Below are 26,689 nucleotides of genomic sequence, written 5' to 3'. Positions count from 1 at the left end.
CAGTGATGAACTACTGGCATATAACTCAATGAAACCTCTTATAAACATCTATTTACACACACACACGGAGACACCTTAAAAAAAAAATAATTATGGGTGTTATGGATGGAGGGGAACTGGGAAAGCAGTTCAATGGTCTTTTTTCACAGGACCTTCTGAGAAAGCTCTTGTTGTGATCAGAACACTACTTCTTAATCTTCCTTTTCCAGATGCTGCCACCAACTTGCGAGAGGCACAGGGTGGTTGGTTCACTTATTTAAAGGTAATTTATTAAAAAGTCACAGCTTATAGCAACGGCTGAAGGAAAAATAAATAGATTTTCTTCAGGCTTAAAATAGCTTCTACTGCAGAGAAGAGAGCACTCTTGACCTGGAGGTCTGAAGGCTTCTCACTGGATCACAACCCTAGCTGTTCAGTTACCAGAGAATAAATCACATATTTATTAGCAGGCAATGGGCTTCTGTCATCGATAACTGGTCACCAGTACACAGACAAACCAGCTCCAAAACTCACTCTGTACACAAACAACTGGCTCCAGCTCAGCTACGACCACACTTCAATCACTAGTTCACAGTGAGTGTGAAGATTACTTGCTTTCAAAACACACAGAAAGCTTCCAGCAGTACATGGTTTTTAAAACAGCTCTTTTCTCATTTCAGTCCACAATTAAAAATACATAAAAATAAGAGAAAATGTCTGCTGCTAGTCCCAAAACACTCTTAGCAAGCACGTGGTGACTTTACTTGATGAAGGAGAAGTGCTTCAAAAGCTTGTGATTTCAAATCAACCTGTTGGACTATAACCTCGTGTCGTGGGACTTCTGACTTGTCCACCCAAGTCCAAAGCCAGCAGCTCCACATCATAAAATTAAAATGCTCAGCAATCATTATCTTGATTCAGAAATTACATTTCCAAGTATCAATTTCAAATTTGGATATTCACTCAATGTTTTTACATTTAAATAAAGTTATTGGGAATCAAGACAGAAGTGCTTCAAGATTATTTATAGCACAGTTCATGCAGCCACTGCAGAAACAAAAACTTGTTTGACAATAGATCCTACCTTGGTCCTGTGTGGAGGGAGCTGTGGTCCAATAAAACCAGATACAGTTTGATTGTTAGTCAATCGTTGATTGACAGATGGCCTTGGAGATGAGTGGCCTGGATGATTACAATGTTCTGAGCTATTTTTTGTATCGTGAGATCTGAAAAATTATGAATCTTTGTTTAAGTACAAGACAAGTTAAAGTTCTGAGAATAATTACATTTCAAATGTTAAAAGAATTCTTTGAATACCTGATGTAAAAGAGCACGTAGGCTTGTTGGTTTAGCACTGATCTGATGTCACTTGAAGATACAACAGAATCATTCATCTGATACCACTGTCCATTACTAGCCTGAGAATAAATTTATTTCCATTTTTAATTTGAAATATAGCTGTTAAAGAATGAAGGCTTATGAAAGCTGGTAATTGCCACAACAAAATTATACCAATAATATTAAATTACATACTGCATTAATACAAAAATCTACAAGTCATACATCGGATATTCTATGTAACTTACATTCAGATGTTGATCATTTTGAATAATTACCTTGATATAACAGTAGTAATGCCCTGCATGGCAGCTGAATCCTGAATGCACCAATACTGCATATAACACATAAACAACTGGTTCTCCATTGTTCTGTGACATATAGGGTCGAACATCCAAATATTCAGAGTACCTCACTTCCTAAAGAGAAAGACTTAAATTACCAATTCACCTACTAAGTGTTAGACTTCGTTCCTCGGATTATGCCCAGATTATTCACCATTCAGAAGATTAAATGCTGTCAAACTCCTGAATATCAGTTCACTGAAACTAAAACATTACAGCAGAATTGACTTGTCAGCGTTCAAATTTATTAAACTTGCAGCACTGTACTACTGAAGCATTATTATAAGAGATACCCCTGAACTTAGTTAATAAACCACTGAGAAAGAACCAACGGTGTCTCACTCCAAGTAAAGTGGCGAACTGTACAGTGAGGGACACGGACATCAGTGGAGGGTGCAGTGGCAAGGAGGAAGTGATAGGGCAGCTAGAAAGCTCTGGCAAGACCACATGAGAACCACTATCTGCACATGAATGGATGAATAGCAGCCATCCTGGCATTAACGACACTCAGTTTGTTAAAAGGATCAACCATAAGGAGTCGAAAGATATTTCTCCACACTTAAAGGATATTTCTACATAAAAACAATCACTATACTTCAAAAATAGTACATTTGTTGTTAATGAGATAGTAAGAACCGCAGACGCTGGTGTCAGAGATAACACAGTGTGGAGCCAGAGGAACACAGCAGGCTAGGCAGCATCAGAAGAGCAGGAAAGTTGACATTTCAGGTCAGGTCAGAAATGGGGAGGGGCAAGGGAGCTGGGAAACAGAGAGAGGAGGGGTGAGGCTGGGGAAGGTAGGTGGCATGGTGATAGGTGAGTGCAAGTAGACAGTGGTGGGGACTGGTCAGTAGGATGGGTGGGGCACATAGGTGGGAGAGAAGATGGACAGATTGTGTCATGTCAAGGAGGGGAGGGGGGAGGAGAGGGAGGGGTTAGACATGGGATGAGGCTGGGGGTGGGGAGATTTTAAAACTGTTAAATAGTTTAAACATAACCTAAGGATATAAATTGTCATATAAATGCAAGTTTTTATTTAAATGTCCATGTTTTGGCAGATCAACACAATGAAAATTACAGCATCTGTGGAAACAAACCATTTTGATGAAAGATCATCAATATGAAATGTTAAAGGTTTCTCTTCAAACAGTGGATTTTTACATCATTTCAATTTTTATTTCAGATTTCTACCATCTGTAGTATTTCGAGTTTCCACAACAAAAATTTCTGATCATTGTAATTCAAAGCAATACAATGCCTTCCTCTTCATATTATCCCAACAATCTTGCAACAGCAATCTGCAAGGATTGGAGAGGTCCTGAATCTTGCCCCAAAAAGACAAAAAATGTAGACTTTGTTGCGCTGCTTAGGAAACAGAACAGTCCCACAGGTCCATCCATGTCTGATGAAAGGAGTACCCTTGGGGGTGCTGTCACAAAATTCGAGATATTCCATTTGAAATAAAGCCGTCAACAACATTAAGACCTTAATTTAACCATTTTCATCCCATGTCAGATCAAAGAACTTAAGTCTTAACAGAATTTTAAGATGGTACTATTGTTCTTCTGTGGCTAGGTGCTAGATAATATTCTGGCAAAGAATATATATATAATAAACTCAAATTTAAATGGAGGAAATTGTATTGCCAAGAAACAGCAACACTGAAAATGTCCAATTTGCCACCCTGTTTAGAGTTTGTTTTTGCGTCTGAAAAGCTGACTAGAAAGTATTAGGACAAAAGTTAGGATATTTAAGGAAGGAATTCTCATAACTACATAAAGAAGATAGAAGTTGTGAAAGACAATTCACTTTAAATGTTTTAATGTGATCATGTAGAGTAAACTCCCTCCCCCAACCCGTTGGGAGCTCCTTACCTCAAATGCTTGTTTACAACAAATAGAATTTAGGAAAAATAGAATTTTCAAAATTGAAAAGTACCTTTGTGATCTTTCCACCTGTAAAGTTTGCAAAGCGCTTCAGAGAGAGTGTCAGCACATTTGAAGCTCGATGGATTGTGAATCTTTTCGAGGCTGGCACCATTTTCTTACACCTGGTTTCATTATGAAATAACTTTAGTATCAAAATTCACAACTATGCAATAAATTCAAAAGTTATGGTGGAATGCATTATATTTTCATTGATTATAATTGTAAAAGGTATTACTCTATTTATGATTTTCTTTCCGTTCAGGAATGTAATACTCAGTTGCAGCTAGGAACTAAAGTGTTGACCTTACAATTGAAAAGCTGCCACATAATTTTCTCAATCCATTTGAGACAATCGAACAATTCTTGTCTTGACTATTCCACTGTATTATGCATTCTCCTTCATTGTTACACTCATACATTCAGGCCTCTGGATACCATGATATATGGTACCTTGACCGATTTAAACTTGTTAGTAGTATAGGTGTTAATAAGATAACAAACCTCAGATTAACTTCATAGACGATTAATTATATATTGACAACATTAGTTGTATCAAATTATAAACTGGGCAGAGATATCGATTCCAATTGAACTTAGTAGGAAAGATTGGTTCAGTCTTTTTCTTTTAACTGATATTTATAAAATAATTAAAGCTGTCAAAGTAAAGGCACACTTTAAATTGGAAGAAAATATAACATTCACATTTGTGCTGTTGATAGGTTCATACAAACATACGAACAAGGGGGAAAAGAAAAAAAAAAGTAGGTTATTTGGCCTTTCGAGCCTGCTCTGCCTTTTAATAAGATCCTGGCTGATCTGACTTTAATCTCTACTCTACACTCCTGTCTACCACTGATAACTAAGGGGATGAAACTATCAAAAATCTATCGACTTCTCTCTTAAATATTCTACTTTCACTGCCTTTTGAGGAAGGCAATTTCAAAGATTCTCAACCCTCAGAAAAAATGCTTCTTCAGTTGTTTTAATTGGTGACCGTTACTTCTAAATTATGACCTCTAGTTCTGGATTCTCCCACAATACGAAACATTCTTTCAACATCCACCTGGTCAAGTCTCAAGTTTCACGTAAGTCACCTCTATGATTTCTAAACTCCAGGGGATACAGGCCAAGCCTTTCTTCATAAGGCAATCCACTTATTCCAGGTATTAGTCTAGTAAACTTTCTCTGAACTGCTTCCAATGCATTTAACATCCTTCTGTAAGTATGGTGACCAGTACTGTGAAGAGCACACCAGATGTCATCTCACCACTACCCTGTATAACTTAAGCATAACCTCCTTAACCTTGTATTCAACTCCCCTTGCAATCAACATCAGATTCTATGAGCTATCGTGATTACCGGCTGTGTCTGGAAAATGATGCTGGAGAAGTAGTAATGGTGGATAAAGAAATGGCAGAGGAACACAATAGATACTTTGCAGCAGTCTTCACAGTGGAAGACACCAGCACATATCAAAACTTCAAGAGAGTTAGTGGCAGAGATGAGTGTAGTGACTATCACAAAGGAGATGATGTTGGGAAGCCGAAAGATCTGAATGGGGATAAATCACCTGGACTGGATGAACTACACCCTAGGAGTGGGAAGAGATAGCTGACGAAGGTGCTACTCAGGAAGCTGCTAAATAAAAGTTCATGGTGGCAGAGACAGAGTAATGGCTGACTGGCAGAAGGAAGACAATACAGATAAAGGGTTCTTTCTCAGGATGGCAGCTGGTCACTAATGAAGTTTCACAGGGGTCAGTGTTGGGACCACAACTATTCACATTATACATTACCATCTGGATGAAGGAAATGAGGACATTGTTGCTATGTTTGCAGATGACACAAAGATAGATGAAGGGTCAGGTAGTTCTGAAGAAGCAGGGAGGTGGCAGAAGGACTTGGATATCCTAAGAGACAGGGAAAACATGTGGCAGATGGAATACAATGCAGAAACATGAGGTTATGCACTTCAGCATAGATTATGCTGAAGAGAGGCATGGATTATTTTCTAAACAGGGAAAGACTTCGGAAATCTGAAGCATAAAGGGACCTAGTTCAGGATCCTCTCAAGGTTAACATGCAGGATCAGTTGGTAATTAGGAAGCAAATGCAAACTTAGCATTCATTTCTAAGGGACTAAAATACAAGAGTAGGGATGTACTGCTGAGGCTGTATAAGGCTCAGGTCAGACTGCATTTGGAATACTGAGCGCAGTTTTGGGCCCCATATCTAAGGATGGATGTGCTGGTCTTGGAGGTGGTCCAGAGGAGGATCACAAGAATGATCTCAGGAATAAAGAGTGAGGATAAAATTTACAGAATACCAACAGGCCTGGATAGAGTGGATGTGAAGAAGACGTTCTCACTAGGAGAGACTAGGACTCGGGGATACAGCCTCAGAGCGAAGGGACGAACCTATAGAACCTAGAAAAGAAGGAATTTCTTTGAGAAAGCGGGTGAATCTGTGGAATTCACTGCCGCAGAAGGCTGTGGAGGCCAAGTCATTGAGTGTCTTAAGGATAGGTTTTTGATAAGTAAGGGGGTCAAAGGGTTATGGTGAGAAGGCAGGAGAATGGGGTTGAGAAACTTATCAGCCATAATCGAATGGCAGAGCAGGCTCGATGGTCCAATAGCCTAATTCTGCTCCTATATCTTAGGATCTGCATCCCAAATTTACGCATTAGGATACAGAGATCTCTCTGCAACCTCTTACCATTTAGATTATATGCTTTTTTTATTCTTTCTGCCAAAATGGACAATTTCACACTATCCCATGTTATACTCCATTTGCCAGATCGTTGGCCACTTACTTAACCTGTCTCTACTCTGAAGGCTCATCTTCATTTTTCTTCCTATTGTTGTCATCAGCATATTTGGCTACCATGCCTTCAGTCCTTTCATCTAAATCATTTATATAACCTGTAAAAAGTTGCAGGCCCAGCACTAACCCATGGCATACCATTTACGACATCCTGCCAGCCTAAAAATGACTCACCTTTTCCTAGTCTACCCTGCCTGTTAGCCAATCCTTTATCCATGTCAATATGTCACTCTGTACACCATGAGTTTTCATTTTCTGCAATAATCATTTATGTGGCACCATATCAAATGTCCCAAGCACAATACGGGCAGCATGACAGTTCAGTGGTTAGCACTACTGCCTCACAGTGTCAAGGACTCAGATTTGAATCCAGAACTGGGTGACCATCTGCGTGGAGTTTGCACTTTCTCCCCTTGTCTGCATAGGTTTCTGCCCAGTGCTCTGCTTTCTTCCCACAGTCCAAAGATATGCAGGTTAGGTGGATTGGTCATGCTTATTGCCCTGTACTGTCCAGCGACGTGCAGGTTAGGTGAATTAGCTATGGTAAATGCGGAGTCATGGGTATAGGGTGGGGATTGGGTCTGGGTAGGATATTCTTCAGTGGGTCATACAGTCAGAGGGCATGGAAACAGACCCTTCAGACCAATTAGTCCACGCCGACCTGTTTCTTCTTCAAATTTACTTCTTCAAAGGGCTCCAATAAATTCTTTAAACTTAGTTTCCTTTTGACAAAACCACATTGGCTCTACCTGATTACCTGGGACATATCCAAGTCCCTTGTTTACTACTGGCTTCTTACATTTTTCCTTGCGGGATTGTAGGGGTGCAGAATTAATTGTTTAATAGAATGTTGGTATATAGTTAAACACCTGCAAGGTGTTCATCTGTATACAATTTCAAACAACCTACCTTTTGACACTATATTCTACTGAGAGACCATACAACATCTTAGATCCTGGCTTGCTAATACTTTTTTTATTTTTGCTTTTTTTGTATAACTTCTCTTCACGTGAAGCTCACAGTACAAAAGCCATCCACTTGTCCAATTTGGATATCTGTTAGCTGCTGCAACAGGCAATTCTTAGTTATAGTTCTGCCAAAAGGGGATTGTTATGGCCCAGACCATGTTACTTTGTCCCATCCAAGACTCATTCCCCCTTACGCTGCATGTTGCATTTAGTTTTTCCCCTTTACTAACTTTCCTTCAGGATTGCACTTGTCTTTCATCACCAGGAATTTCCAAATAGGGTAGCTCTCTTGGACCTTCTTTCAACTCTTCATGTTTCAACGTTGGTCCGTTCAGGCTCAATTGTCAAAATGGAACTTGAACCACCAAGAACTTGATCTTCCAAACCTTAAGTGACGACTTCTGTCAGTCAACAATCCAGTGACAACCGTGCAGCAACACACAGGATGCAAACTGCAAACACTTGTAAAGACCAATTAAGAAAGTGAAGTAATACAAGAACAAAACTGTGCAGCATGACTTGCTAGAGGCAGAGGAGCCTACAAAGAGTCGTTGCCCAGTCCTCAATTCTTATTGGGATCTAGATAGGGAGAGCCGTTGTAAAAGATGAAACACAGAATTGGAAGCCGATCATCTTCACATTGAAGCCAGATCGAAAGAGACTGGAAAATGGAGAAGGTCCACATGACCAAGTTTGCTTAAGAAACCAGAGAGGATCAATGTAATCAATTTGATCTGTCCTTCAGAGAAACAAGAGAAGACTGAGAATTTCACTCAAACAAAACAGATGAGAGAGTGTGGAATAAATAAAGATGCTGGACTAAGACAAATCAGTTGTAGTCAATGTTTGCTATTGCTTCTGAGAATTTTGAGGGATTCTGCAGAAGGATGCAGTTAATATCAGACCTGACACTTGAAAATTTTGTATGACAGTTCCTTGGATTGCACACTTCAAGGTATTGCAGAGAGATAGGTTAAAGAAAAAAGATGATTAAAAGTCTACAGTGAAATTTAAAATTGCTGTGGGAAAGCAAGTGCATTCAGCATTTCTTGGTATTATTTATAAAAGAAGTGGTTGTTGAATTATTCAATTAATCTCTGAAAATGTGTGAATCTGTGAACACCTGCAGCTTGAGGTTGTTGAAGTTGGTTGGTTCGCCGAGCTGGTTTCTTGTTTCACAAATGTTTCGTTACCATGCTTGGGAACATCCTCAGTGCAGCCTCTAATGAAGCGTCGGTGTGCTTTCCTGCCTGGTTTTTAAACTCTGGGATCCATTGAGATGGATTGCCTCACTTCTGAGTTTTCTTCGCAGTGGAATATATATGGGGTCGAGTTCAATGTGTTTATTAATAGCATGCTTCGTGGAGTGCCATGCTTCCAGCAATTCTCGTGTCTGTCTCTGCCTAGCTTGTCCCAGGATCTTGGTGTTGGCCCAGTCGAAGTGGTGATTCTCCTTGTCCATGTGGATTGAGATGAGCGAGTATTGGTCCCATTCCTGGACATCATGGTAGAGCGCAAGACAAATGGGGAACTGCAAACGAAAGTACACCGAAAAGCCACACACAGACCAGGTACTGAACTTCAACAGTAACCATCCCAGCACACACAAACGAAGATGCGTGCGAACATAGTTAAAAGGGCAACAACACACTGCAGCAACACGGAACTAGGCCAAGAAGAAGAATACCTCTCCCAGGTTTTCAAGGATAATGGATATCCAAAGAACTGGGTCAGAAAATGCCTACACGAACAGTTTCAGAAAGAGACTACATGCCCCGACACACTCATCGCACTACCCTATATCAGAAACACGTCGGAACTCACCACAAGACTCCTACAACCACTGGGCATCAGAGTGGCACACGAGCCTACGTCAACCCTACGACAACTGCTCACCCGAACCGAGGACCCACTCCCTGCCATGGACAGGACTAATGTCATCTACAAGATCCCCTGCAGAGACTGTGAGAAACACTACATCGGACAAACAGGAAGCAAACTAACAACAACAGTACATGAACACCAACTGGCTACAAAAAGGCATGACCAATACTCACTCATCTCAATCCACGTGGACAAGGAGAACCACCACTTCAACTGGGACAACACCAAAATCCTGGGACAGGCTAGGCAGAGACAGGCACAAGAATTCCTAGAAGCATGGCACTCCATGAAGCATGCTATTAATAAACACATTGAACTCGACCCCATATACATTCCACAATGAAGGAAACCTGGAAGTGAGGCAATCCATCTCAACGGAAGCCAGAGTTTGAAAACCAGGCGGGAAAACACACCGACGCTTCATCGGAGGCTGCACTGAGGATGTTACCAAGCATGATAACGAAATGTCTGCGAAACAAGAAACCAGCTCGGCGAGCCAAACAACTTGAACAACCTCAACACCCACAACCTGAGCTACAAATCTACTCCAAAACCTTAGAGACCTGCAGCTTGTCACACAATCCTGAAGTTAATAGAAATATTGTCAATTGATAACTTGTTTATCAGAAACTGCTGTTTTCTGATTTGGGCAAGTCGCTGGATTTTAAACTAAGGATTTGTAGATTTGCATACCAGTTACACAAGCTATACAAATACTTCTACAGTTGTGCTATTTGGGATTAACACGAAAATTTTGGAATTTGGCATTAAGTTCATAACTGATTGAATTACACATTTAAAATATATGCAAATATAGAGTGAATGTTCTTTTCAAGTAAGCACTGTACTCCAGAAGTATTAAAGTTATGATGGAAAATAGGTTTTGTAAATGGCATTTTAAAAAAGTGCAGCGTAGATTAACTTCAAAAGTAAAAACAAAAATTAATTCAGCAAACTGCTACTGCATGATTAGCTGCACTTCCACTAAAATAGAAAGCTTGTAGTGATACACAGATAATTTGCTGCTAGACGAACCAAAACTTGGAAAGATCTGTATAAAATCATGGATAACTCGGGAGAAACAAAGCTGAAGATGACCACTCACAAATGTTGAAAAGAATCCATGGGGTCAATGTCATGGAATCAATGTAAACCCTAACAAAAAGGATGCAGCTGCTTAATTTAAAATAAAATGAATTGGACATTTGGTCCTGCATCGTAGGCAAATGATGATCACAACTATGGAAACAATATGTAGAAAAGATAATCATGTGATGATGGAAGAACAAAAGTTGAGATTTTTTGCTAAAAACAAGAGTATTCAATAGAATCATAGAATGGTTATAGCACAGAAGGAAACCATTTAGCCTGTGTTGTCTGTTCCAGCTCCCTGCAAAAGAAACTCTGCTAGTCCCACTCCTGCTCCTTTCCCAGCAAGTGACTAGAAAAGAAAAACCCCTTCCTGTCCAGTACAAGTTCAAAGGAACTGAAACAAAAGAATTAAGAACTGCACTACATAATATTAACATAATAAGATTGTACCAATTGTGTTTACTGGAATGTGTTGACAGAATTATGTGAAGGAAGTTATTCATACAATGAAGAAAATTTTAGAATTAGTAAAACAACTGCTAATAGAAAAATGGAAAATTGGACATAGGAGTTGTGAAAGATGAGACCATGGAGTAAATTACAAAGGAAAGCTCTGGCTAATAACGGGAGCAATGGTAGGATCAGAAGTAAATGGAATATGTATGGAAAGCATTGTGGGTCAATGAGAGATAATGAACAGACAGTTAGAAAGATGGGCAGCAAAAATTACATAAAAATGGTTGACAACCAGAGTACTACAGGACACTAATCATCCGGGGGGTTATTTAAAAAATCTTCAAAGGATTTAAGAATAAGAGAACTAATATACACAAACAAGGTCAACTGGAACCAAAATCTTGCTAGAGACATCAAGTATAACTTGCAGATAGCTTTTGTAAGAATAAGGAAAATAAACATATCCCCTTGTTAAACCTTACAATGTAATTGAAGTGACTCAATTATAATGAGAAATATGATTAAGCCAAATGGACAGGCATTATTGGTCCAATGGGACGAGGATGAGGAAAAGAACATCATTTGTCTGGCACTGGCATTACCCTTGGTAGCAAAAAATGGAAGTCAGTTTTGAAAAATGCATCAGGTAAAGTACAGCCAAGTGACTAAACACTTGAAAATGGATACAAACAATGTAAAGAACACCATGACCATTTAACAAAAGTGGCATAACCTGGACAACACCAGACATGAAGAGCTTCATCCTATAAATGGTGCAATGTGGAACACAATGCGCTATTCTGGCCAGAATGTTCACCACTGATGAGTAATTGGTTAAGAGGTTAAAGCTCTGAGAAGAGGTACAGTCTAATAAAGTGTATAAAAGGAAAAAAAAATTGCTTGATCAATACTGCTACCTGTATGATTGGTGCAGTGACAAGATGCCTATATCAAAGAATAATTATGCATGACCCTCATTGGGAATAGGCGGTACCAGTGAATCATTGTACAATAACTGCTCCTTGGAAAAGAGAGCATCCAACAACCCCACATTTCAGACTCTATATTGTATGCCAACACTAAACCCAATCTTAAAATCTATAATTCAGGGATGAATTGTGAATGTGTGAATGTGCTACATGAAAATAAAACAGACAGGAAGACATTAATGGAACCAGGAAATTGTAAGTGGTGGGAAGCTAGTGTAGTTAAATCCTTATAGTGAATAAAAAAAGGCAAAGGCATTGGTTGAGGTTACCATGAAGGCCCCGCCTTCCCAACCTCACCACTCACGGAGGCATGGTGACTTTCAGGTTAAATTCACCACAAGTCATTTTCCTTCACTGAGACAGCAGCCCTATGGTCCTCAGGGACTATGGTGACTTTATTAGTAATTATACTAATCATGGTGTACATGCTATGCAAGAGTATTTGAGAAGTAAAATCTTGGACACCCAAGGCAGTACAAATAACCAAGATAGATTTAATTGCTCTTTAATGTTCAAAATTGGCACAGAGTCAACAAGATTAAAGAGGTAAACAAATGACTCAAAGATTGATGTGGGAGAAAAATGTTCAAATTCATGGGACACTGGCACCAATACTGGGGAAGGAGGCATTTGTTCCGATGGCTCGGGATCCACGTGAATCATAGTGTGGGTGATGGGTTCAACTGCATGAGAAAAGTTGAGGAAAGAGGGCTCAGCAGAGGTTATTAAAGTTTTCAGAACAAGTAGACAGTATGGAAAGGTTCAGGAATCTAACTTCGGGCACAGCAGATAAAGGGACAACTATGAGAAGGGGTCAATCAATGCAGGACTGAGGGCGTTATACTTAAATTCACGCAGTATACAAAACAAGGTAAATGAGCTTGTAGTGCAAATTGAAATTGGCAGCAGCTTGCAGCATACTGTACTAGGAAACAGTGGTTTTGGTGGTGTTAAAAGACAGACTTGACTGGGGAGTTTAAGGTGAAAGAATGCCAGGGGGGCAGTGACCATAATATGATAGAATTCTGTTTTTCAAATTTAACCTATTTTTCTAATCAACCTGTTGACAGATGTTATTACATACCTCTAGAGCAGGTGGGACTTGAACCAGGCCTCCTGGTCCATGGGTAAGGTCACTACCACTCTGCAGTTTAAGGGAGAAGCTGGAATCAGATGTAACAGTATTACAATTAAGGTTACCACAAAGATATGAAGGAGGAGCAGGCCAGATGTGATTGCAATGGAAGCTGACCAGGGAAGAGGGTGGAGCAGCAATAGCAGGAATTTCTGGAGGTCATTTGGGAGGCACAGCGGAAATTCACCCCAAGGAAGAAATAGCATACTACGGGCAGGATGAGGTAACCATGGCTAACAACGGAAGTCAGGGTCAGTAAAGAAGGAAAAGGAAATGCATACAAGATGGTGAAGATTAGTGGGGGGCCAGAGGATTGGGAAGCCTTTAAAAAACAGAAGATAACTAAAAAAGCAAAACAAGGAGTGAATACGAAGTACGAGGTTAAGTTAGCTTGTAACACTATAGAATATTGCAAGACACATAAAAGGTAAGAGAAGGAGGCAAGAGTGAACATTGGACTCTTAGAAAAAGCAGCTGTAGTAGTAATAGGAAACAAAGAAATGGCAGAGAAACTGGATCGGTTCTTTGCATCAATTTACACAGTTGAAGACACCAGGCACAAACCAGAACTTCAAGAGTCTGGTGGGTGTAAGTGGTCATCATTAAGATGATGCTGGGAAATGGAAAGGTCTGAAGATGGATAAATCACCCAGACCAGATGGACTATACTCCAGAGTTCTGAAGGAGATAGCTGAGGAGATTGTGGAGGCATTGGTTACGATCTTGCAGGAATCAGTATCAGGGAGGGAGGTAGAAGACAGGAAATTATAGGCTGGTTAGCCTGGCCTGAGTAGTTGATAAGATTGCTAAGATTTGAGCCTAATATTAAGGATGAGATTGCAGAATATTCGGAAGTCCATTTAAAAAAATAGGGCAAAGTCAGCACATCTCTGTCAAGGGGAGGTCATGCCTGACAATTCTGTTAGAATTCTTTGAGGAGGTAACAAGCAAGTTAGACACAGGAGAGCCAATAGATGTGATCTATTTGGACTTACCAAAGGCATTGGACAATGTATCATTTAGGATACTGCTAAATAAACTAAGAGCTCATGGTGTTAGGGCAAGGTACTGGCATGGATGGAGGATTGGCTGATTGGCAGAAGGCTGAAACTGAGAATAAAGGGTTCTTTTTCAGAATCACAGCCAGCGACAAATGGAGCTCCACAGGAGTTAGTGTTGGTACCACAACTATTCACGTTATATATTAATGATCTGGATGAAGAAACTGAGGGCATTGTTGCTGACACAAAGATAGGGGAACAGACAGACAACGTTGAGGAGGCAGGGAGATGCAGAAGGGCCTGGACAGGTGGGGGGAGTGGACAGAGAAGTGGCGGATGGAATACAATGTGGTAAAGTGTGAGGCATGCACTTTGGTAGGAAAAATAGAGGCATTGACTATTTTCTAAACTGGGAAAGGCTTTGGAAATTACACGATTCTCTTAAGGTTAACTTTTAGGTTGCAGTTAGGAAGGCAAATGCAATGTTAGCATTCATTTTTGAGAGGGCTAGAATACAAGAGCAGGAATGTACTGCTGAGGCTGTGTTAGCTCTGGTCAGACCGCATTTGGAATATTGAGAGCAGTTTTGGGCCCCATATCGAAGGAAAGATGAGCTGGTCTTGGACGTAGTCCTGAGGTGGTTTACAAGAACGATCCCAGGGATGAAGGCTTGTCATATGAGTAACGGTTGAGGACTTTGGATCTGTCGAGTTTGGAAGGATGCGGGGAAATCTGACGGAAATTTACATAATACTGAAAGGCCTGGAGACAGCCGGCATGGACAAGATGTTTCCACTATTCGGAGAGATGAAGACCGAGGGCACAGCCTCAGAGTGAAGGAACGACCCTTTAGAACAGAGAAATTTCTTCAGCCAGAGGGTGGCGTATCTGTGGAACTCATTGCTGCAGAAGGCTGTGGAGGCCAAATCATTGTGTCTATTTAAAACAGAGATAGATAGATTCTTGATTAGTAAGGGGATCAAGGGTTAGGGGGAAGAAGGCAGGAGAATAGGACTGAGAAATATATCTGCCATAATTGAATGGTCGAGCAGACTCTATGAGCCGAATGGTCTATTTCTGCTGTATCGCTTACGGTCTTATGGTCACAATAAAGTAAGGAATGTTGAACCATGGTAAGTAGTAGGTTGGAGAGAGTTAGCCTGAGGAAGTTATTCACATTAAAAGCCAACTCTGGGCATGAAGAAAGTTCACTTAAGTGGTGGGGGGGGAAAATCAGTTAGCTCATAAGGTTGGACAGCTGGTTTGTGGTGCAGCGATGCCAACAAGTGTGGGTTCAATTCCAGCACCGGTCGAGGTTACCACGAAGGACTCGCCTTCTCAACCTCGTTCCTTGCCTGAGTGATCCCTATGTTAACAGCCATCACCCTAACGAGAGAGTGGTCCTGTGGTCCCCTGGGACTGTAGGGACTTCACTTAAGAGGAAGCCACAAGGCAAAGTAAACCAAAGAGGAGAACAAAGTTAGCATTATCATCAATTCATTAAATTGTAAAGCAAACTTTTGTTTTAGTGATGAATGCAGACTGGGCGAACACTTTGTAGAACACCTATGTTCCGTCCTTAAAAATGACCCCAAGCATCTGGTTGCCTGCTTTTTCAACACACCACTGCATTGTGTGGCCAACATTTTTGCTGAGTGAGAGTCAGTGCAAGCTGGAAGAGCAGTTTCTCATTTTTAGCTTGGCAACCCTGAAGCCTTCAAGACTCAAGATCAAGTTCAATAACTTAGGACCTGAACACCACCTTCTTTTACACACCCCTTTATTCCTGGTCCTGTCATCATCTGGGTTACTTTCATCAGAAAGACTGAGGAGTTTCTCCAGCAATTTTATTTTTGTTTCAGATTTCCAAGATGCACAGTTCTTTGTTTTTTGTTCACTAGGATGTTGCCTTAGCTGGAGTGAATCAGCAATGAAGAGAGACTCGATCGGTTCGTGGTGCTTTCATTAGAGCAGATAAGAGCAAGGGGGCACCTGTTTGAGGTTATGAAATTATGGGGCACATAGTTAGGGCAGACAGGGACAAGCTTTTCCTCTTTGTAAAGAGGTCAACAACCAGGGTGCACAGTTTGAAGGTAAGGCGCAGAAAGTTTACAGGGAATTTGAGGAAGATAATTTTCACTCAGAGTGGCAAGTGCCGAAAAGGGTGGTAAGAGGCAGGAACCATCAAGACATTTAAAAAGCATTTAGACAAGCACTTGAACCATCATAGCATATAAAGCTACAGTCCAAGAGTTGGAAAATAATGTTAGAATAAATAGATGCTTGATGACCTGCACAGAAACAATGGGCCAAAGGGCCCTTTTCCGTGCTGTAAGAATTCCATGACTATGATATCCAAAGGAGTGTTAGTGTTTCCAGTTATGTTGTATCTTTGACCTCTGTTGAGACAGCGCTGTGTGCAAGTGAAATAGCCAAATCAGTAGGATTCCAGGTTTAACTCCTGGCTCTGTGCTGAGTTAGCTTCAAATAGAATAGTGGAAGGAGAATTTTAACACCACTAGGATAGGAAAGGGAACAGGAAGGGGCAAGCCCATTTCTATTCCTATGATGTATGCAAGGGTGGCTAGTTACAGCCTCCAGAGTATTTAATATTCACCTTATTTCTTCTGAGAAAAGGACGGTGCATGGGTGTTGGAAAACAGCTGGGTTAGAGTATCAGTTCTGGCATTCATCCAAACTTGAATGTGTTTGCAGTGTCTACTGTGGTTCAATTGTGGCATCTTCACCTCAAAGCCACAACTTGTGGCTTTAAGATTCCACTCCAGGACTTAAGTTCAAAAATTAAGGCTAACACTCCACTGAAGTACTGAGGGAGTGCCAGGCTGTTGGGAGGCACTGCCTTTCAGAGCAGATGTCAAACTGAGGTCCCATCTGCCCCAAAGGTGGATGTAAAAGACTGCCATGGCAGTTATCCCTGGTGCTCTGGCCAACATTTATCCCTCAATTATAATCACAAAACTAGTTACCTGGTCATTATCATACAGCAAGCTGCCACAAACTGTAATGTACAAAAGGCACATTTTCTGATTTCCTAAATTAAAATAGAGACTATGCTTAAGTACTTTATTGGATGTGAGGTGCTTGCGGACACTTTGTGATTGTACAAGGGCGTTATGTAAATGCAACTATCATCATCTAGCCTTTAAGAACTTAAATAGGACGAGTAGCCCATTCAACTCTTTGACCCACTTCAGCATTTAATGAGATCATGGCTGATAAATCAGCTTAAATGATTTTTCTGTACTACCCATATATCCCTTGATTTTATAACTGTGTAGAGATTTATCAATTTTAGTACTGAACATACTCAACAACCAAAGATTCATCACCCTCAGTGAAGAAATTCTCTCATCTCAGTCCTAAATGGCCTGTCCACTATTCTGAAACTAGGTTCTCTGGTTCTGGACCTTCCAGTCAGGGGAAATATCCTTTCTGCAGCTACTCTATCAAGCCCTTTAAGAATTTTGTACATTTTGAGATCATCTACTATTCTTCTAAACTCCAAAGAATACGTAGTCCAGACTACTTAATCTTTCCCCAGGAGATAACTCCAGCCCAGGAATAACCCGACAAACCTTCACTGAACTTCATCTATGGCAAGTGCAAGTTTTATAGAGTAAGACTACCAAATCTACACAAAGACAGTGACTGCATAAGGTACATATAAACAGATGGAAGGCAGATGGAGTTAAAATTCAAGCTAGCTATTACACAATCAGGGATGGAAAATTGAATGGTTTACTCCTGTATCTATTTTCTATTAACGCCTCAACACAGCATACTTCATTGGGCTACAACAATGGTGGGAACGGGCTATTTAATCTAATGGTAAATTATTTCGAGGATAGGAAGTGACACTTCTTCAGTGCAAGAGGAACCCTCAGGAGCTCCAAGGATCTAAGCAAAAGCAGTGAAATTTTCACATTTCCCAAGGTTTTGCTCTATCACTTTTCAGGGAACAAGTGCTGAATTGTACATGGCTTCCCGTTGCCTCAGTGCTTGCAGAAAGATCTCTCCAGTGAGAGATGAATTTCATTGAATAACATGAATGAATCAACTGGACTCTTGTTTAAGTTGAATGACTGACCCTTTGACCTTACAAACTTGATCATGTCTCCTAGACAGACCCCAAGTATATGCTAACCTCCAGAAAAGACATGAATGTGATCCAAATGATTTATCTGGAAATAGCAATTAAATGGCAATACCCAGCCAGAAAATATATTTCCAGGTTTATAATTTAGAAAAAAAAACCTTTTGGTCCTTAATGAAACTGTGGAAAAAAAAACGAGAACTAAACAAATGCATTTAAATTTTAAACATTGTTTGCACGAGCATCAGCTGGTGGCACTATTGCTCATAGAATCCCTACAGTATGTAAACAGGTCATTCGGCCCAACCCAAGTCTACACCGATTCTCTGAAGAATATCCCACCGAGACTCACCCCCCTACTCTATCCCTGGAACCCTGCATTTCCCATGACTAATCTACACATACCTGGACACTATGGGCAATTTAGCATGGTCAATCCACCTAACCTGCACATCTTTGAATGGTGGGAGGAAACCCAGAATCGAGGCTAGAATCAACCCTGGGTCCCTGGTGCTGTGAGGCAACAGTGCTAACCACTGAGCTGCCACACCATGCTGTGTCATAAAAATGTATTCCAGGACTTAAGTCCAAAACACAAGGCTTAGAGATGCCATCACTTGGAGCTCTCTCTGCCTGATGTAAAAGAAACAATAACAATATTTCAAAGAGGAGAGGGGGTGCTACCCACTGTGTCTAGCCAAAGGTTTACCCCTCAATCAACACCACAAAAACTTATTATCTGGTTGCTATCACAAGTTGTTTGTGGGATAAAGTAGCACAATAGAAAAGCTGCAGAATAAACAGATGGTTTGCTTGTGACCTGTCCAATGCTTTAGGGTTATTCTCTAGCCTAAACACGGGGCTACTTTATTTTGGAGTTGAAGTGCTAACTATAATTTATTCCATTTATGTGAAAGCTCAGAACTGCACATAGACTACTGCTGGGCAATTTTTGGACTGCACATGTCTTCAGCTCCTAACAGATGTCTATGGAATTGTTCAATTATATATACTAGACAGTCAAGAACTGTTCCAAGTTTGTAGCCCAATTGAAGGGTTCGATGACAACCAGTAAAGCTAGTTTATAAACATTTGAACTGCACAACCGGATTTTATAATTAATCACTGTTCGATACTTAAAAATTACCACAAACACATTGTTTTATCATGCTTTAGGACTATCAGTCTATACCTGGAAGTTGGCAGTTTGTGCATCTACAGTGAGCGACTTTGGGAATGATGGGGCAAGAAATAAAACTTTTAGTGTACCAAGTTGTGTTGGATCTTTACTATATTACATTACATAGCCATAGGAAACAGCTCTGAAGCTACTGTACTACTAAAATGTAAAGTTCATTCAGCCCAAGGCATTTTATAAGTCACTAGGTACAAGCCAGACATCACTTCAAAAGAAGAATGAGCAGAAATATGTTGCTACTTCATGCATTCAGATATTATATTGCTCATATGTTGGGGAGGACAACACATCTTCCTTCTGGCTTGGTACAGTTTAATCTACATTCCTCTCCCTTTACTACAGAACAGTACTAATGTTGTATCCTTCCCGTCTCAAATAAAAGGTGTTAAGTTGGCAGTCTTCCAAGCGTCTGGGACTTATCCAGAATTTAAGGATTCTTCGAAGATTACTACCAATGCACCCACTACCTCTGTTGCTATTTCTTTTAATATGCTAAAGTGTATCCTATCAAGTCCATAGGACGTATCGGTCTTTGCCTTATTAGTTTTGCTGGTACTTTTTCTTTAGTGATAATTATTGTATTTATATATTTTTTATTGCTATTAATGTATTCTATGTGAAGGCTGATGCAGAGTATTTATTCGACCTCTCTGCCATTTTCTGGTTTCCCATTATTTCTTCCCCGTACTTGTTTTCTTAGCAGCCTGTTAGCTTTGGAATGTCTTTTCCTTTTTAAATATTTAAAGAAGCTCCTGCTGTCCATCTTGATATTACTTGCATGTTTTTACCCTCAAAGTTAATCTTGAAGTTCTGTTCTTCTTGGTTGCCTTTTAACAGTTTTTAAAAATTCAGAAGGGAGGAAAAGCACCAGATCTTCCAGCATTGCTAACATTTCCCTTGTTTGAAGTTTAAATGCTAATCTTCCCAAAAGTATTTTAAAAAAACACTTAATACATCAATGAAAATGTTTTTGGGCCTGATTTTTAAAAATTGCTGACAAGCTCAGTGGACAAATATACTTATTTCCAGCTGCATTTTATACTTTTTTTCCCCAAGTTCTGTGGCAAAATGATACTGCATTGACGTGTTCAAAGTACGGCAAGTATTTGTGACGTTACATGCACATTTATACCTGGCCTGAATTTTTTTTATTACTTTACAAAATACACACAATATACATAAGTTTAAAATATCACATATACAGAATGCAATTTTGAAATTTAGAAACTGATTGGCCTAGTTGATCTTGTTGCACTAAAACTATGAAAAGATGCAATTAGTGCTCTCATCAACTGCCTCATGTTGGTGAAGGAATGGTTAGTGAAAGATAACCGTTAGTGATTCAGTATGCAGTCTCATACTTCTATGCATCAACATGGTTATTTATAATTCTAAAACTGAAGGCAAATGTACTGCCTAATATTTCACAAGAAGTCCATCATGATTACGCATTCTGTTACCTCCTGACCTAGCTAAAAATTGTCTTATTAGTAGTTTTAATTCTATACTTGAGATAACTTTTTAAACATTGTATCTATTCTGCAGAAAAGCAAATAAGGTTGCAAACTAATGAACTGGGCAATGCTAAGATAGCAAGCTGTGTTACCAACTGGTTAAACAGTACAATGACATCAAGAACAGAATGCTTCAGTATCTCTGGAAGGTCATGCAATGGTCAGGAAGAAATTAGTGTGTTACACACAAAAGAGATCTTCAACAACTTACGAATAAATCTTCATTTTTGTAATGAGAACATTGACTCACTTTGTGCATTTGTAGGCATTTTCACCATCCAATTGTTCAGGCTTCACAAATTGTTCCAGAGCTTTTGTGATGTTTGGTGCAGTCTATAAAATAGTTAAAAATTTTCACAGATAATTAAAATGTTTTCAAATGAGAACTCAAAGAAGTTGATATTTTGGAAGTTTAAAATAACTTCTGAATCAAAAATGTAGATGACATAGATCATTTTGGATTTAAGGCAATCCTTCAGGAAAATCTAGAGTTGAATTTCATCCTGTGCATATTACAGCCGAATTACAGCACATAAATCTTCAGTAAACTAACTGACATTAATCTAATTATAATAATGAAAGCAAGGTAAAGAAGATCAGAAATACATGTCCTTTAGTTAGTTTGCAAATGGGAAGGTAGGAGACAGAGAGTGGTGGAGGAGGATTGTTTTGTGGACTGATGACCTGTGACCTGCAGTTTGCTGCAAGAATCTGTGCTGGGCCCACTGTTTTTTGTAATTTATATATATGATTTGGATGTGAATATAGAAAGAATGATTAGTAAGTTTACAGAGGAGTACAACAGGACCTTGATCAGATGGGCTGATGAGTTGCAGATGGAGTTTAATTTATACAAATGTGAGGTGTTGCATTTTGGTAAGATAAATCAGAGTCCTGGGGAATGTTGCTGAATAGAGACCTTGGGGTGCAGGCTCATAATTCCTTGAAGATGGAGTCACAGGCAGACAGGGTAGTGAAGGCAGGATTTGGTACACTCTGCTTCATTGGTTAGTGCATTGAGTATAGGAGTTTGGATGTCATGTTGCAGCTGTACAGGAGACTGGTTTGGCTGCTTTTGGAATACTGCGTTCAATTCTGGTCTTCCTGGGCAAACACAGATGTTGTTAAACTTGAAAGGATGCAGAAAAGATTTACAAGAATGTTGCTAGCGTTGGAGGGTTTGAGCTATAGGGAGAGGCTATTTTCCCTAGTGTCGGAGGCTGAGGTTACAGAGGTTTATAAAATCATGTGGGGCATGGATAGAGTGAATAGCCAAGGTCTTTTTCCCAAGGTAGGGAAGTCCAAAACTGGACGGCACACGTTTAAGGTAGAGGAGAAGATATAGAAAGGACCTCATGGGCAACCTTTTCATGCAGAGGATGGTGCATGTATGAAGTAAGTTGCCAGAGCAAGTGGTGGAGGCTGGTACCATTATAACACTTAAAAGGCATCTGGATGGATTTGGAAGGAATATGGACCAAATGCTGACAAATGGGACATTCAGCATTGAAGAGAGCATTAGGCCCATCATGCCTGTGCCAATCCTTTGAAATAACTAACCAATTTGTCCTACTCCACTTTCTCCCCAAAACCTTGCAGTTTTTTGCTTTCTCAGCCCTGCAAATCTCCTTTTCACCCTTTCCAAAGTCTTGATATCCTTCTAAAACATAGTGCACAATATTGGTCACAATATTGGTCCCGAGACCTGATTTATAAGGTTTAATATAAATTCCTTGCTTTGTACTCACATACGAGTGCATGCTTCTACACATAAAGCCAAGGGTCCTTTTTTTTGCTAGATATAGCTTTTTTGTAATGTGATTTAGCTAACTGCTATGCAAATACTACGACCTCTCTACATAACTATCTGGAGACAACTGGGGATGCTTGCTTAAAATCTAGACATGGCTTACAAAATAGTTTGAACAATTGTTGAGTCTGAACAGTGTCATTTCTGCAAGTGGACTTCTCCATCAAAAGAACAAAACCCACTCTTGGCAAATGCAGCACAAATTTAGAGAGGAGAAATGGCATCTTAAAAATGCAAATCAGAGCAGAGCTAGCAGGGAACAAAGCATTACAATACCTTTATTTCCAGAGCAATATCCAAGTATGGGTCATATGTGTCAGAAACTCCTTTGCAGTTTAAACACTTTACTAAAATAGGAAAACATCATTAAAAATGCTCTGCAGGACAGTATACAAATTCATATAAGAACACTAAAGATTCAACTATTTAATGTAATGCAGTTAATACAGAACAGTGGTAACTGATTACAGAACAGTAAGGCAATATGCATGTTTAATTTGTATACACATCTATTGTCATAAAACGACAAACGCATAAAAGCACTTTTATTCTTAAATAAATAGAACATACCTCTCGATCTCAAGTAACCTCCAAAAATTTGATATATCATTGTGGTGGCCTGAGTTTGTCTATCCAATCTACAGAAGTAACCAAAAGAACAAATTTGTATATTTTCAAGGTCCAATCAAATTTCAATTAAAATTAAATATTTTATTTCAATGCGATTCGTGACATGACTTATTGCTTTTGAGGATTTAACAAATCTCAAGCTCCTAATCATCCTCAAGTCATCAGAAAACAACAAGTACAGGTGTCACCTTTCCAAAGAGTGGAGCACGGAAAAACAAAAGTAGAGAGAGAGATTAGAAAGATGCAACTTTAAGGAGTCTCTCAATTTGAGCTCTCACTGTGGCAACTCAGCAACGGGGAGTGTCCCACATATTCCAAACAAACCTCAGGCAGAGCTACAGGACACACCACAGAATGACTGTAGTGAATGAAACCTTATTCAGAAACATTGACATTTTAGTGAAATAGAACTTTGCCATGTATTATTTTATTTGATTTGAATCTATGAAGTAAAAACTTATACACGTCCCAATTGTAGAAGTGACAGCCACTTTCTTTGCCAGTTGTTTGTATTTTTAAGCTGGCATTGTCAAACTATGGCTGTTTGATATCTTTTGTCGTGCGGGCATATTTGACAATGCAGTATATACACCGCCTTTCTTTATATATAAATAGCCATTGAAAATAAATAAACAGTTGTTTTAAATATTCAAATTTTCACTTCAATTTGTACTCACTTGTTACTTCCATTTAGGCATGCTTTCTGGAGAGCATCAACAGTGTAACGCAAGAATTCATGTGCATCTTCCTGATTTCCAAATCGAAAATGTTTTGCTATTCCTAAAAGAATGAAAATTTAAATAATGGATACTAATATTCAACTCCAAAATTATTTAGAGAAATTAAACTTAGAGTAAGATGTAGATAGATACTGTCACTTCAAATCCTCTGGGTACCTTCTCTATCATGCCCACAAATTTGAAAGATGAGTAACAATGACTTGTGCTGAATTGGTTGACCATAGACAGGGCAGTCACAGGGCACTCTGAACTAGCATGAGAACTGGGGCAAAGAAATGAACAAGGATTTTCACTCCCCATTATGTCAATGACTCCTGCTGAAATATAACTGAAGGAGGATCAGGTTTTGCTGTGATGCGCTCTATGTCTAAAGTCTGTCAACATGACAACATTGATTACAAATCTTAAAGGAGGAGGTTGCATGAACTGGTTGATGAAGCTATTCACCTGCGAGGGAAGTCATAGCCTGATCCCAATGACTTCGTTGCTAACAGGAGAATGCAACAAAAAGTCATAGGTTTCAATTCCAGTATGAAGTCAATGAGGGTTTCAGGAACATTGGACTAAGGCGTAGGAACAGACCATTTGGCTTTGTGGGTCTTCTCTACTTGATAATGCCATTCACGGCTGATCAATCAGAGGTCCTTAAGCCGTCTTTTCTCTGTCCCATTAACCCTCATTTCCCTTGTCTTATCAAAAATATATCTAACTCAGCCTTGAATAAATTCAACGTTCCAGACTATACAGCCTTCTGATTAAGAGGATTCTATAAATTAACAACTCAGAAAAAATTTTCCTTATCTCTGTATTAAAAGGAAAGCCTCTTATTCACAACAGCGTCCCCTGGTTTGTAGCCTTTCCACACGAGAGGAAACAACTTCTAGGTACCTTCTCTATCATGCCCCTTCAGGTTCTAAATATCTCACTATGATGATTTACCATTCACTCTTCTAAACACCATGATATAGACCCAAACTGTTCATCCTTTCTTTATAAACCCTTCTTTCCAGGAATTAGATGAGTGTACCTTTTTTGAACTGCTTCTAACATTTTTCAAAATTTTCAAAAAGAAAAAAAATGACAAAACTGTAGAGTACATACATGTGGACCCTGAAAGCTGCAGTAAAACTTCCTAACTTCAATAATCCTCTTCCCTTGCAATAAATGTCAATTTTCAACTCACCTTCCTAAGTCATTACATTGGGTCCAAAGAACAGCAATGAGCCAGGGTCCACTGTCTGTTACTACCCAAAAGTACTTATTGCAAACGTTAGAAATCCTTGACTTCAGGATTGGCATTAACTGCGAAGTCTACCCCAAACAATCTTGCTGTCTAAGCTTGGAAGTGAACATTTTCTCAAGGAGAAAGGAAACATCATTTGCACAGAATCATATTGTCTCAAGAGTATTAGATCAAAATCAATACTCTGATCAAAGTAATATTTTAGGCAACTTTCAAGTCTCTGCATTTCAGAATAAAAACAAAATTAAGTGTTTCCACAATTAAAATCAAAGCAGAGTAGAAAAATCCAATGAGTATATCAAATCAACCCAATACCTGCCATTGGCAATCTTCAAATGAAGGACTAATTATTGACTTGACTACAACCTATTGTACACCATGTGGGTCAGTGTTGGATTCTAATAGCTAATAGGTGTGTAGAGTCACAATACAATCAAAAAATACACAGTCAGCAATACATTATATTTATGATTGTCACAATAGCTACTCTAGTGATAACAGCTTAAGGCCTTAACTAAATTAACAAACTCATGCAGTTACACGTATTTCACACACATCACTGCACAATCAGTAATGAAGATTCCAATTTGGGTATTACCAATACATCAGCACCAAAAACAGCAAAGCTAACCATGAAGCAAAATTTTTGAAATAAACTGTCAAATTAGAACAATGTTTCTGATTTATTATTTAATCATATTTTTTCTGGCATAGTAACAACAGAATAGAAACAATTTTCAAGAGGGTCTTCAGGTACACATCCTGTTTACTTTCATTGGTAACAAACTAGAAGAATGAGGATATAGCAATTTCCAAATTCATAGAGGGAAGAGTCAGGATTTTGTTTGATACTAAAACAGTTTGTGTTGAATACCAATAACAGCTCTCAGTCAACCTAGATAGACCAAAGGTAAGCTGGTTTATTTGCATTACCGAAAAGTGCTCTTAGACAATTTCCTTGAGTGGTTCATTTACTATTTTTATTTAGTGACAGAGAGCTTATTCTTCACAGTACTTAATTTGTATGACATCCTTGTCTTGCTTTACACAGCTATCTAGGTCAACCAGAAATGTGCAAATCACTGGTATCATTCACAATGTTTAATGCAAAATGACTAAATATAATGGATAACTGCATGAATTATAACGCCATGAGTACAGCTCAACATAAAGTAATGAATCCAATTAGACAGATATTACTTAATCTTTTAAACTGACACTAACATGCAATACAAAGTGTTTTTCAAATGCTGGGGGGTTGGTTGGCTCATTTAGCTGGATGGCTGGTTTGTGATGCAGTGATGCCAACAGCGCAAATTCAATTCCTGCACTGATTGAGACTATTGTTGAAGGCCCACCTTCTCAACTGCACCCTCTCTCTGTCTGAAACGTGAAGAACCTCAGGCTAAACTGCAACCAGTCATCCTTCTAATGACAGATTAGCTCTATGGCAACCTTATCTGTACCTGCAAGTGTTTTTTCCCCCCAATTAATACCAAACATA

General features: G+C 39.3%; 1 protein-coding gene across 2 annotated transcripts in view; it reads right to left on the bottom strand.

Moving 5' to 3' along the window:
• The window catches only part of usp42 (ubiquitin specific peptidase 42), a 68,392-nt gene that overhangs the window by 25,571 nt on the left and 16,132 nt on the right, over positions 1-26,689 (bottom strand). For both annotated transcript variants that reach the window (XM_048609270.1, XM_048609271.1), the window contains 8 exons: positions 23,880-23,982; positions 23,143-23,210; positions 22,849-22,919; positions 21,013-21,095; positions 3,600-3,711; positions 1,596-1,736; positions 1,297-1,397; positions 1,064-1,205 (listed from right to left, as the gene is read on the bottom strand). In XM_048609270.1, coding sequence (XP_048465227.1) covers positions 1,064-1,205; positions 1,297-1,397; positions 1,596-1,736; positions 3,600-3,711; positions 21,013-21,095; positions 22,849-22,919; positions 23,143-23,210; positions 23,880-23,982 — 821 coding nt within the window. The remainder of the gene's footprint in view (positions 1-1,063; positions 1,206-1,296; positions 1,398-1,595; positions 1,737-3,599; positions 3,712-21,012; positions 21,096-22,848; positions 22,920-23,142; positions 23,211-23,879; positions 23,983-26,689) is intronic.

This window comes from Rhincodon typus, chromosome 21 (assembly GCF_021869965.1).
Source record: "Rhincodon typus isolate 14 chromosome 21, sRhiTyp1.1, whole genome shotgun sequence".
NCBI lineage: Eukaryota > Metazoa > Chordata > Chondrichthyes > Orectolobiformes > Rhincodontidae > Rhincodon > Rhincodon typus.
This window is presented reverse-complemented; position numbering and strand designations above follow the sequence as displayed.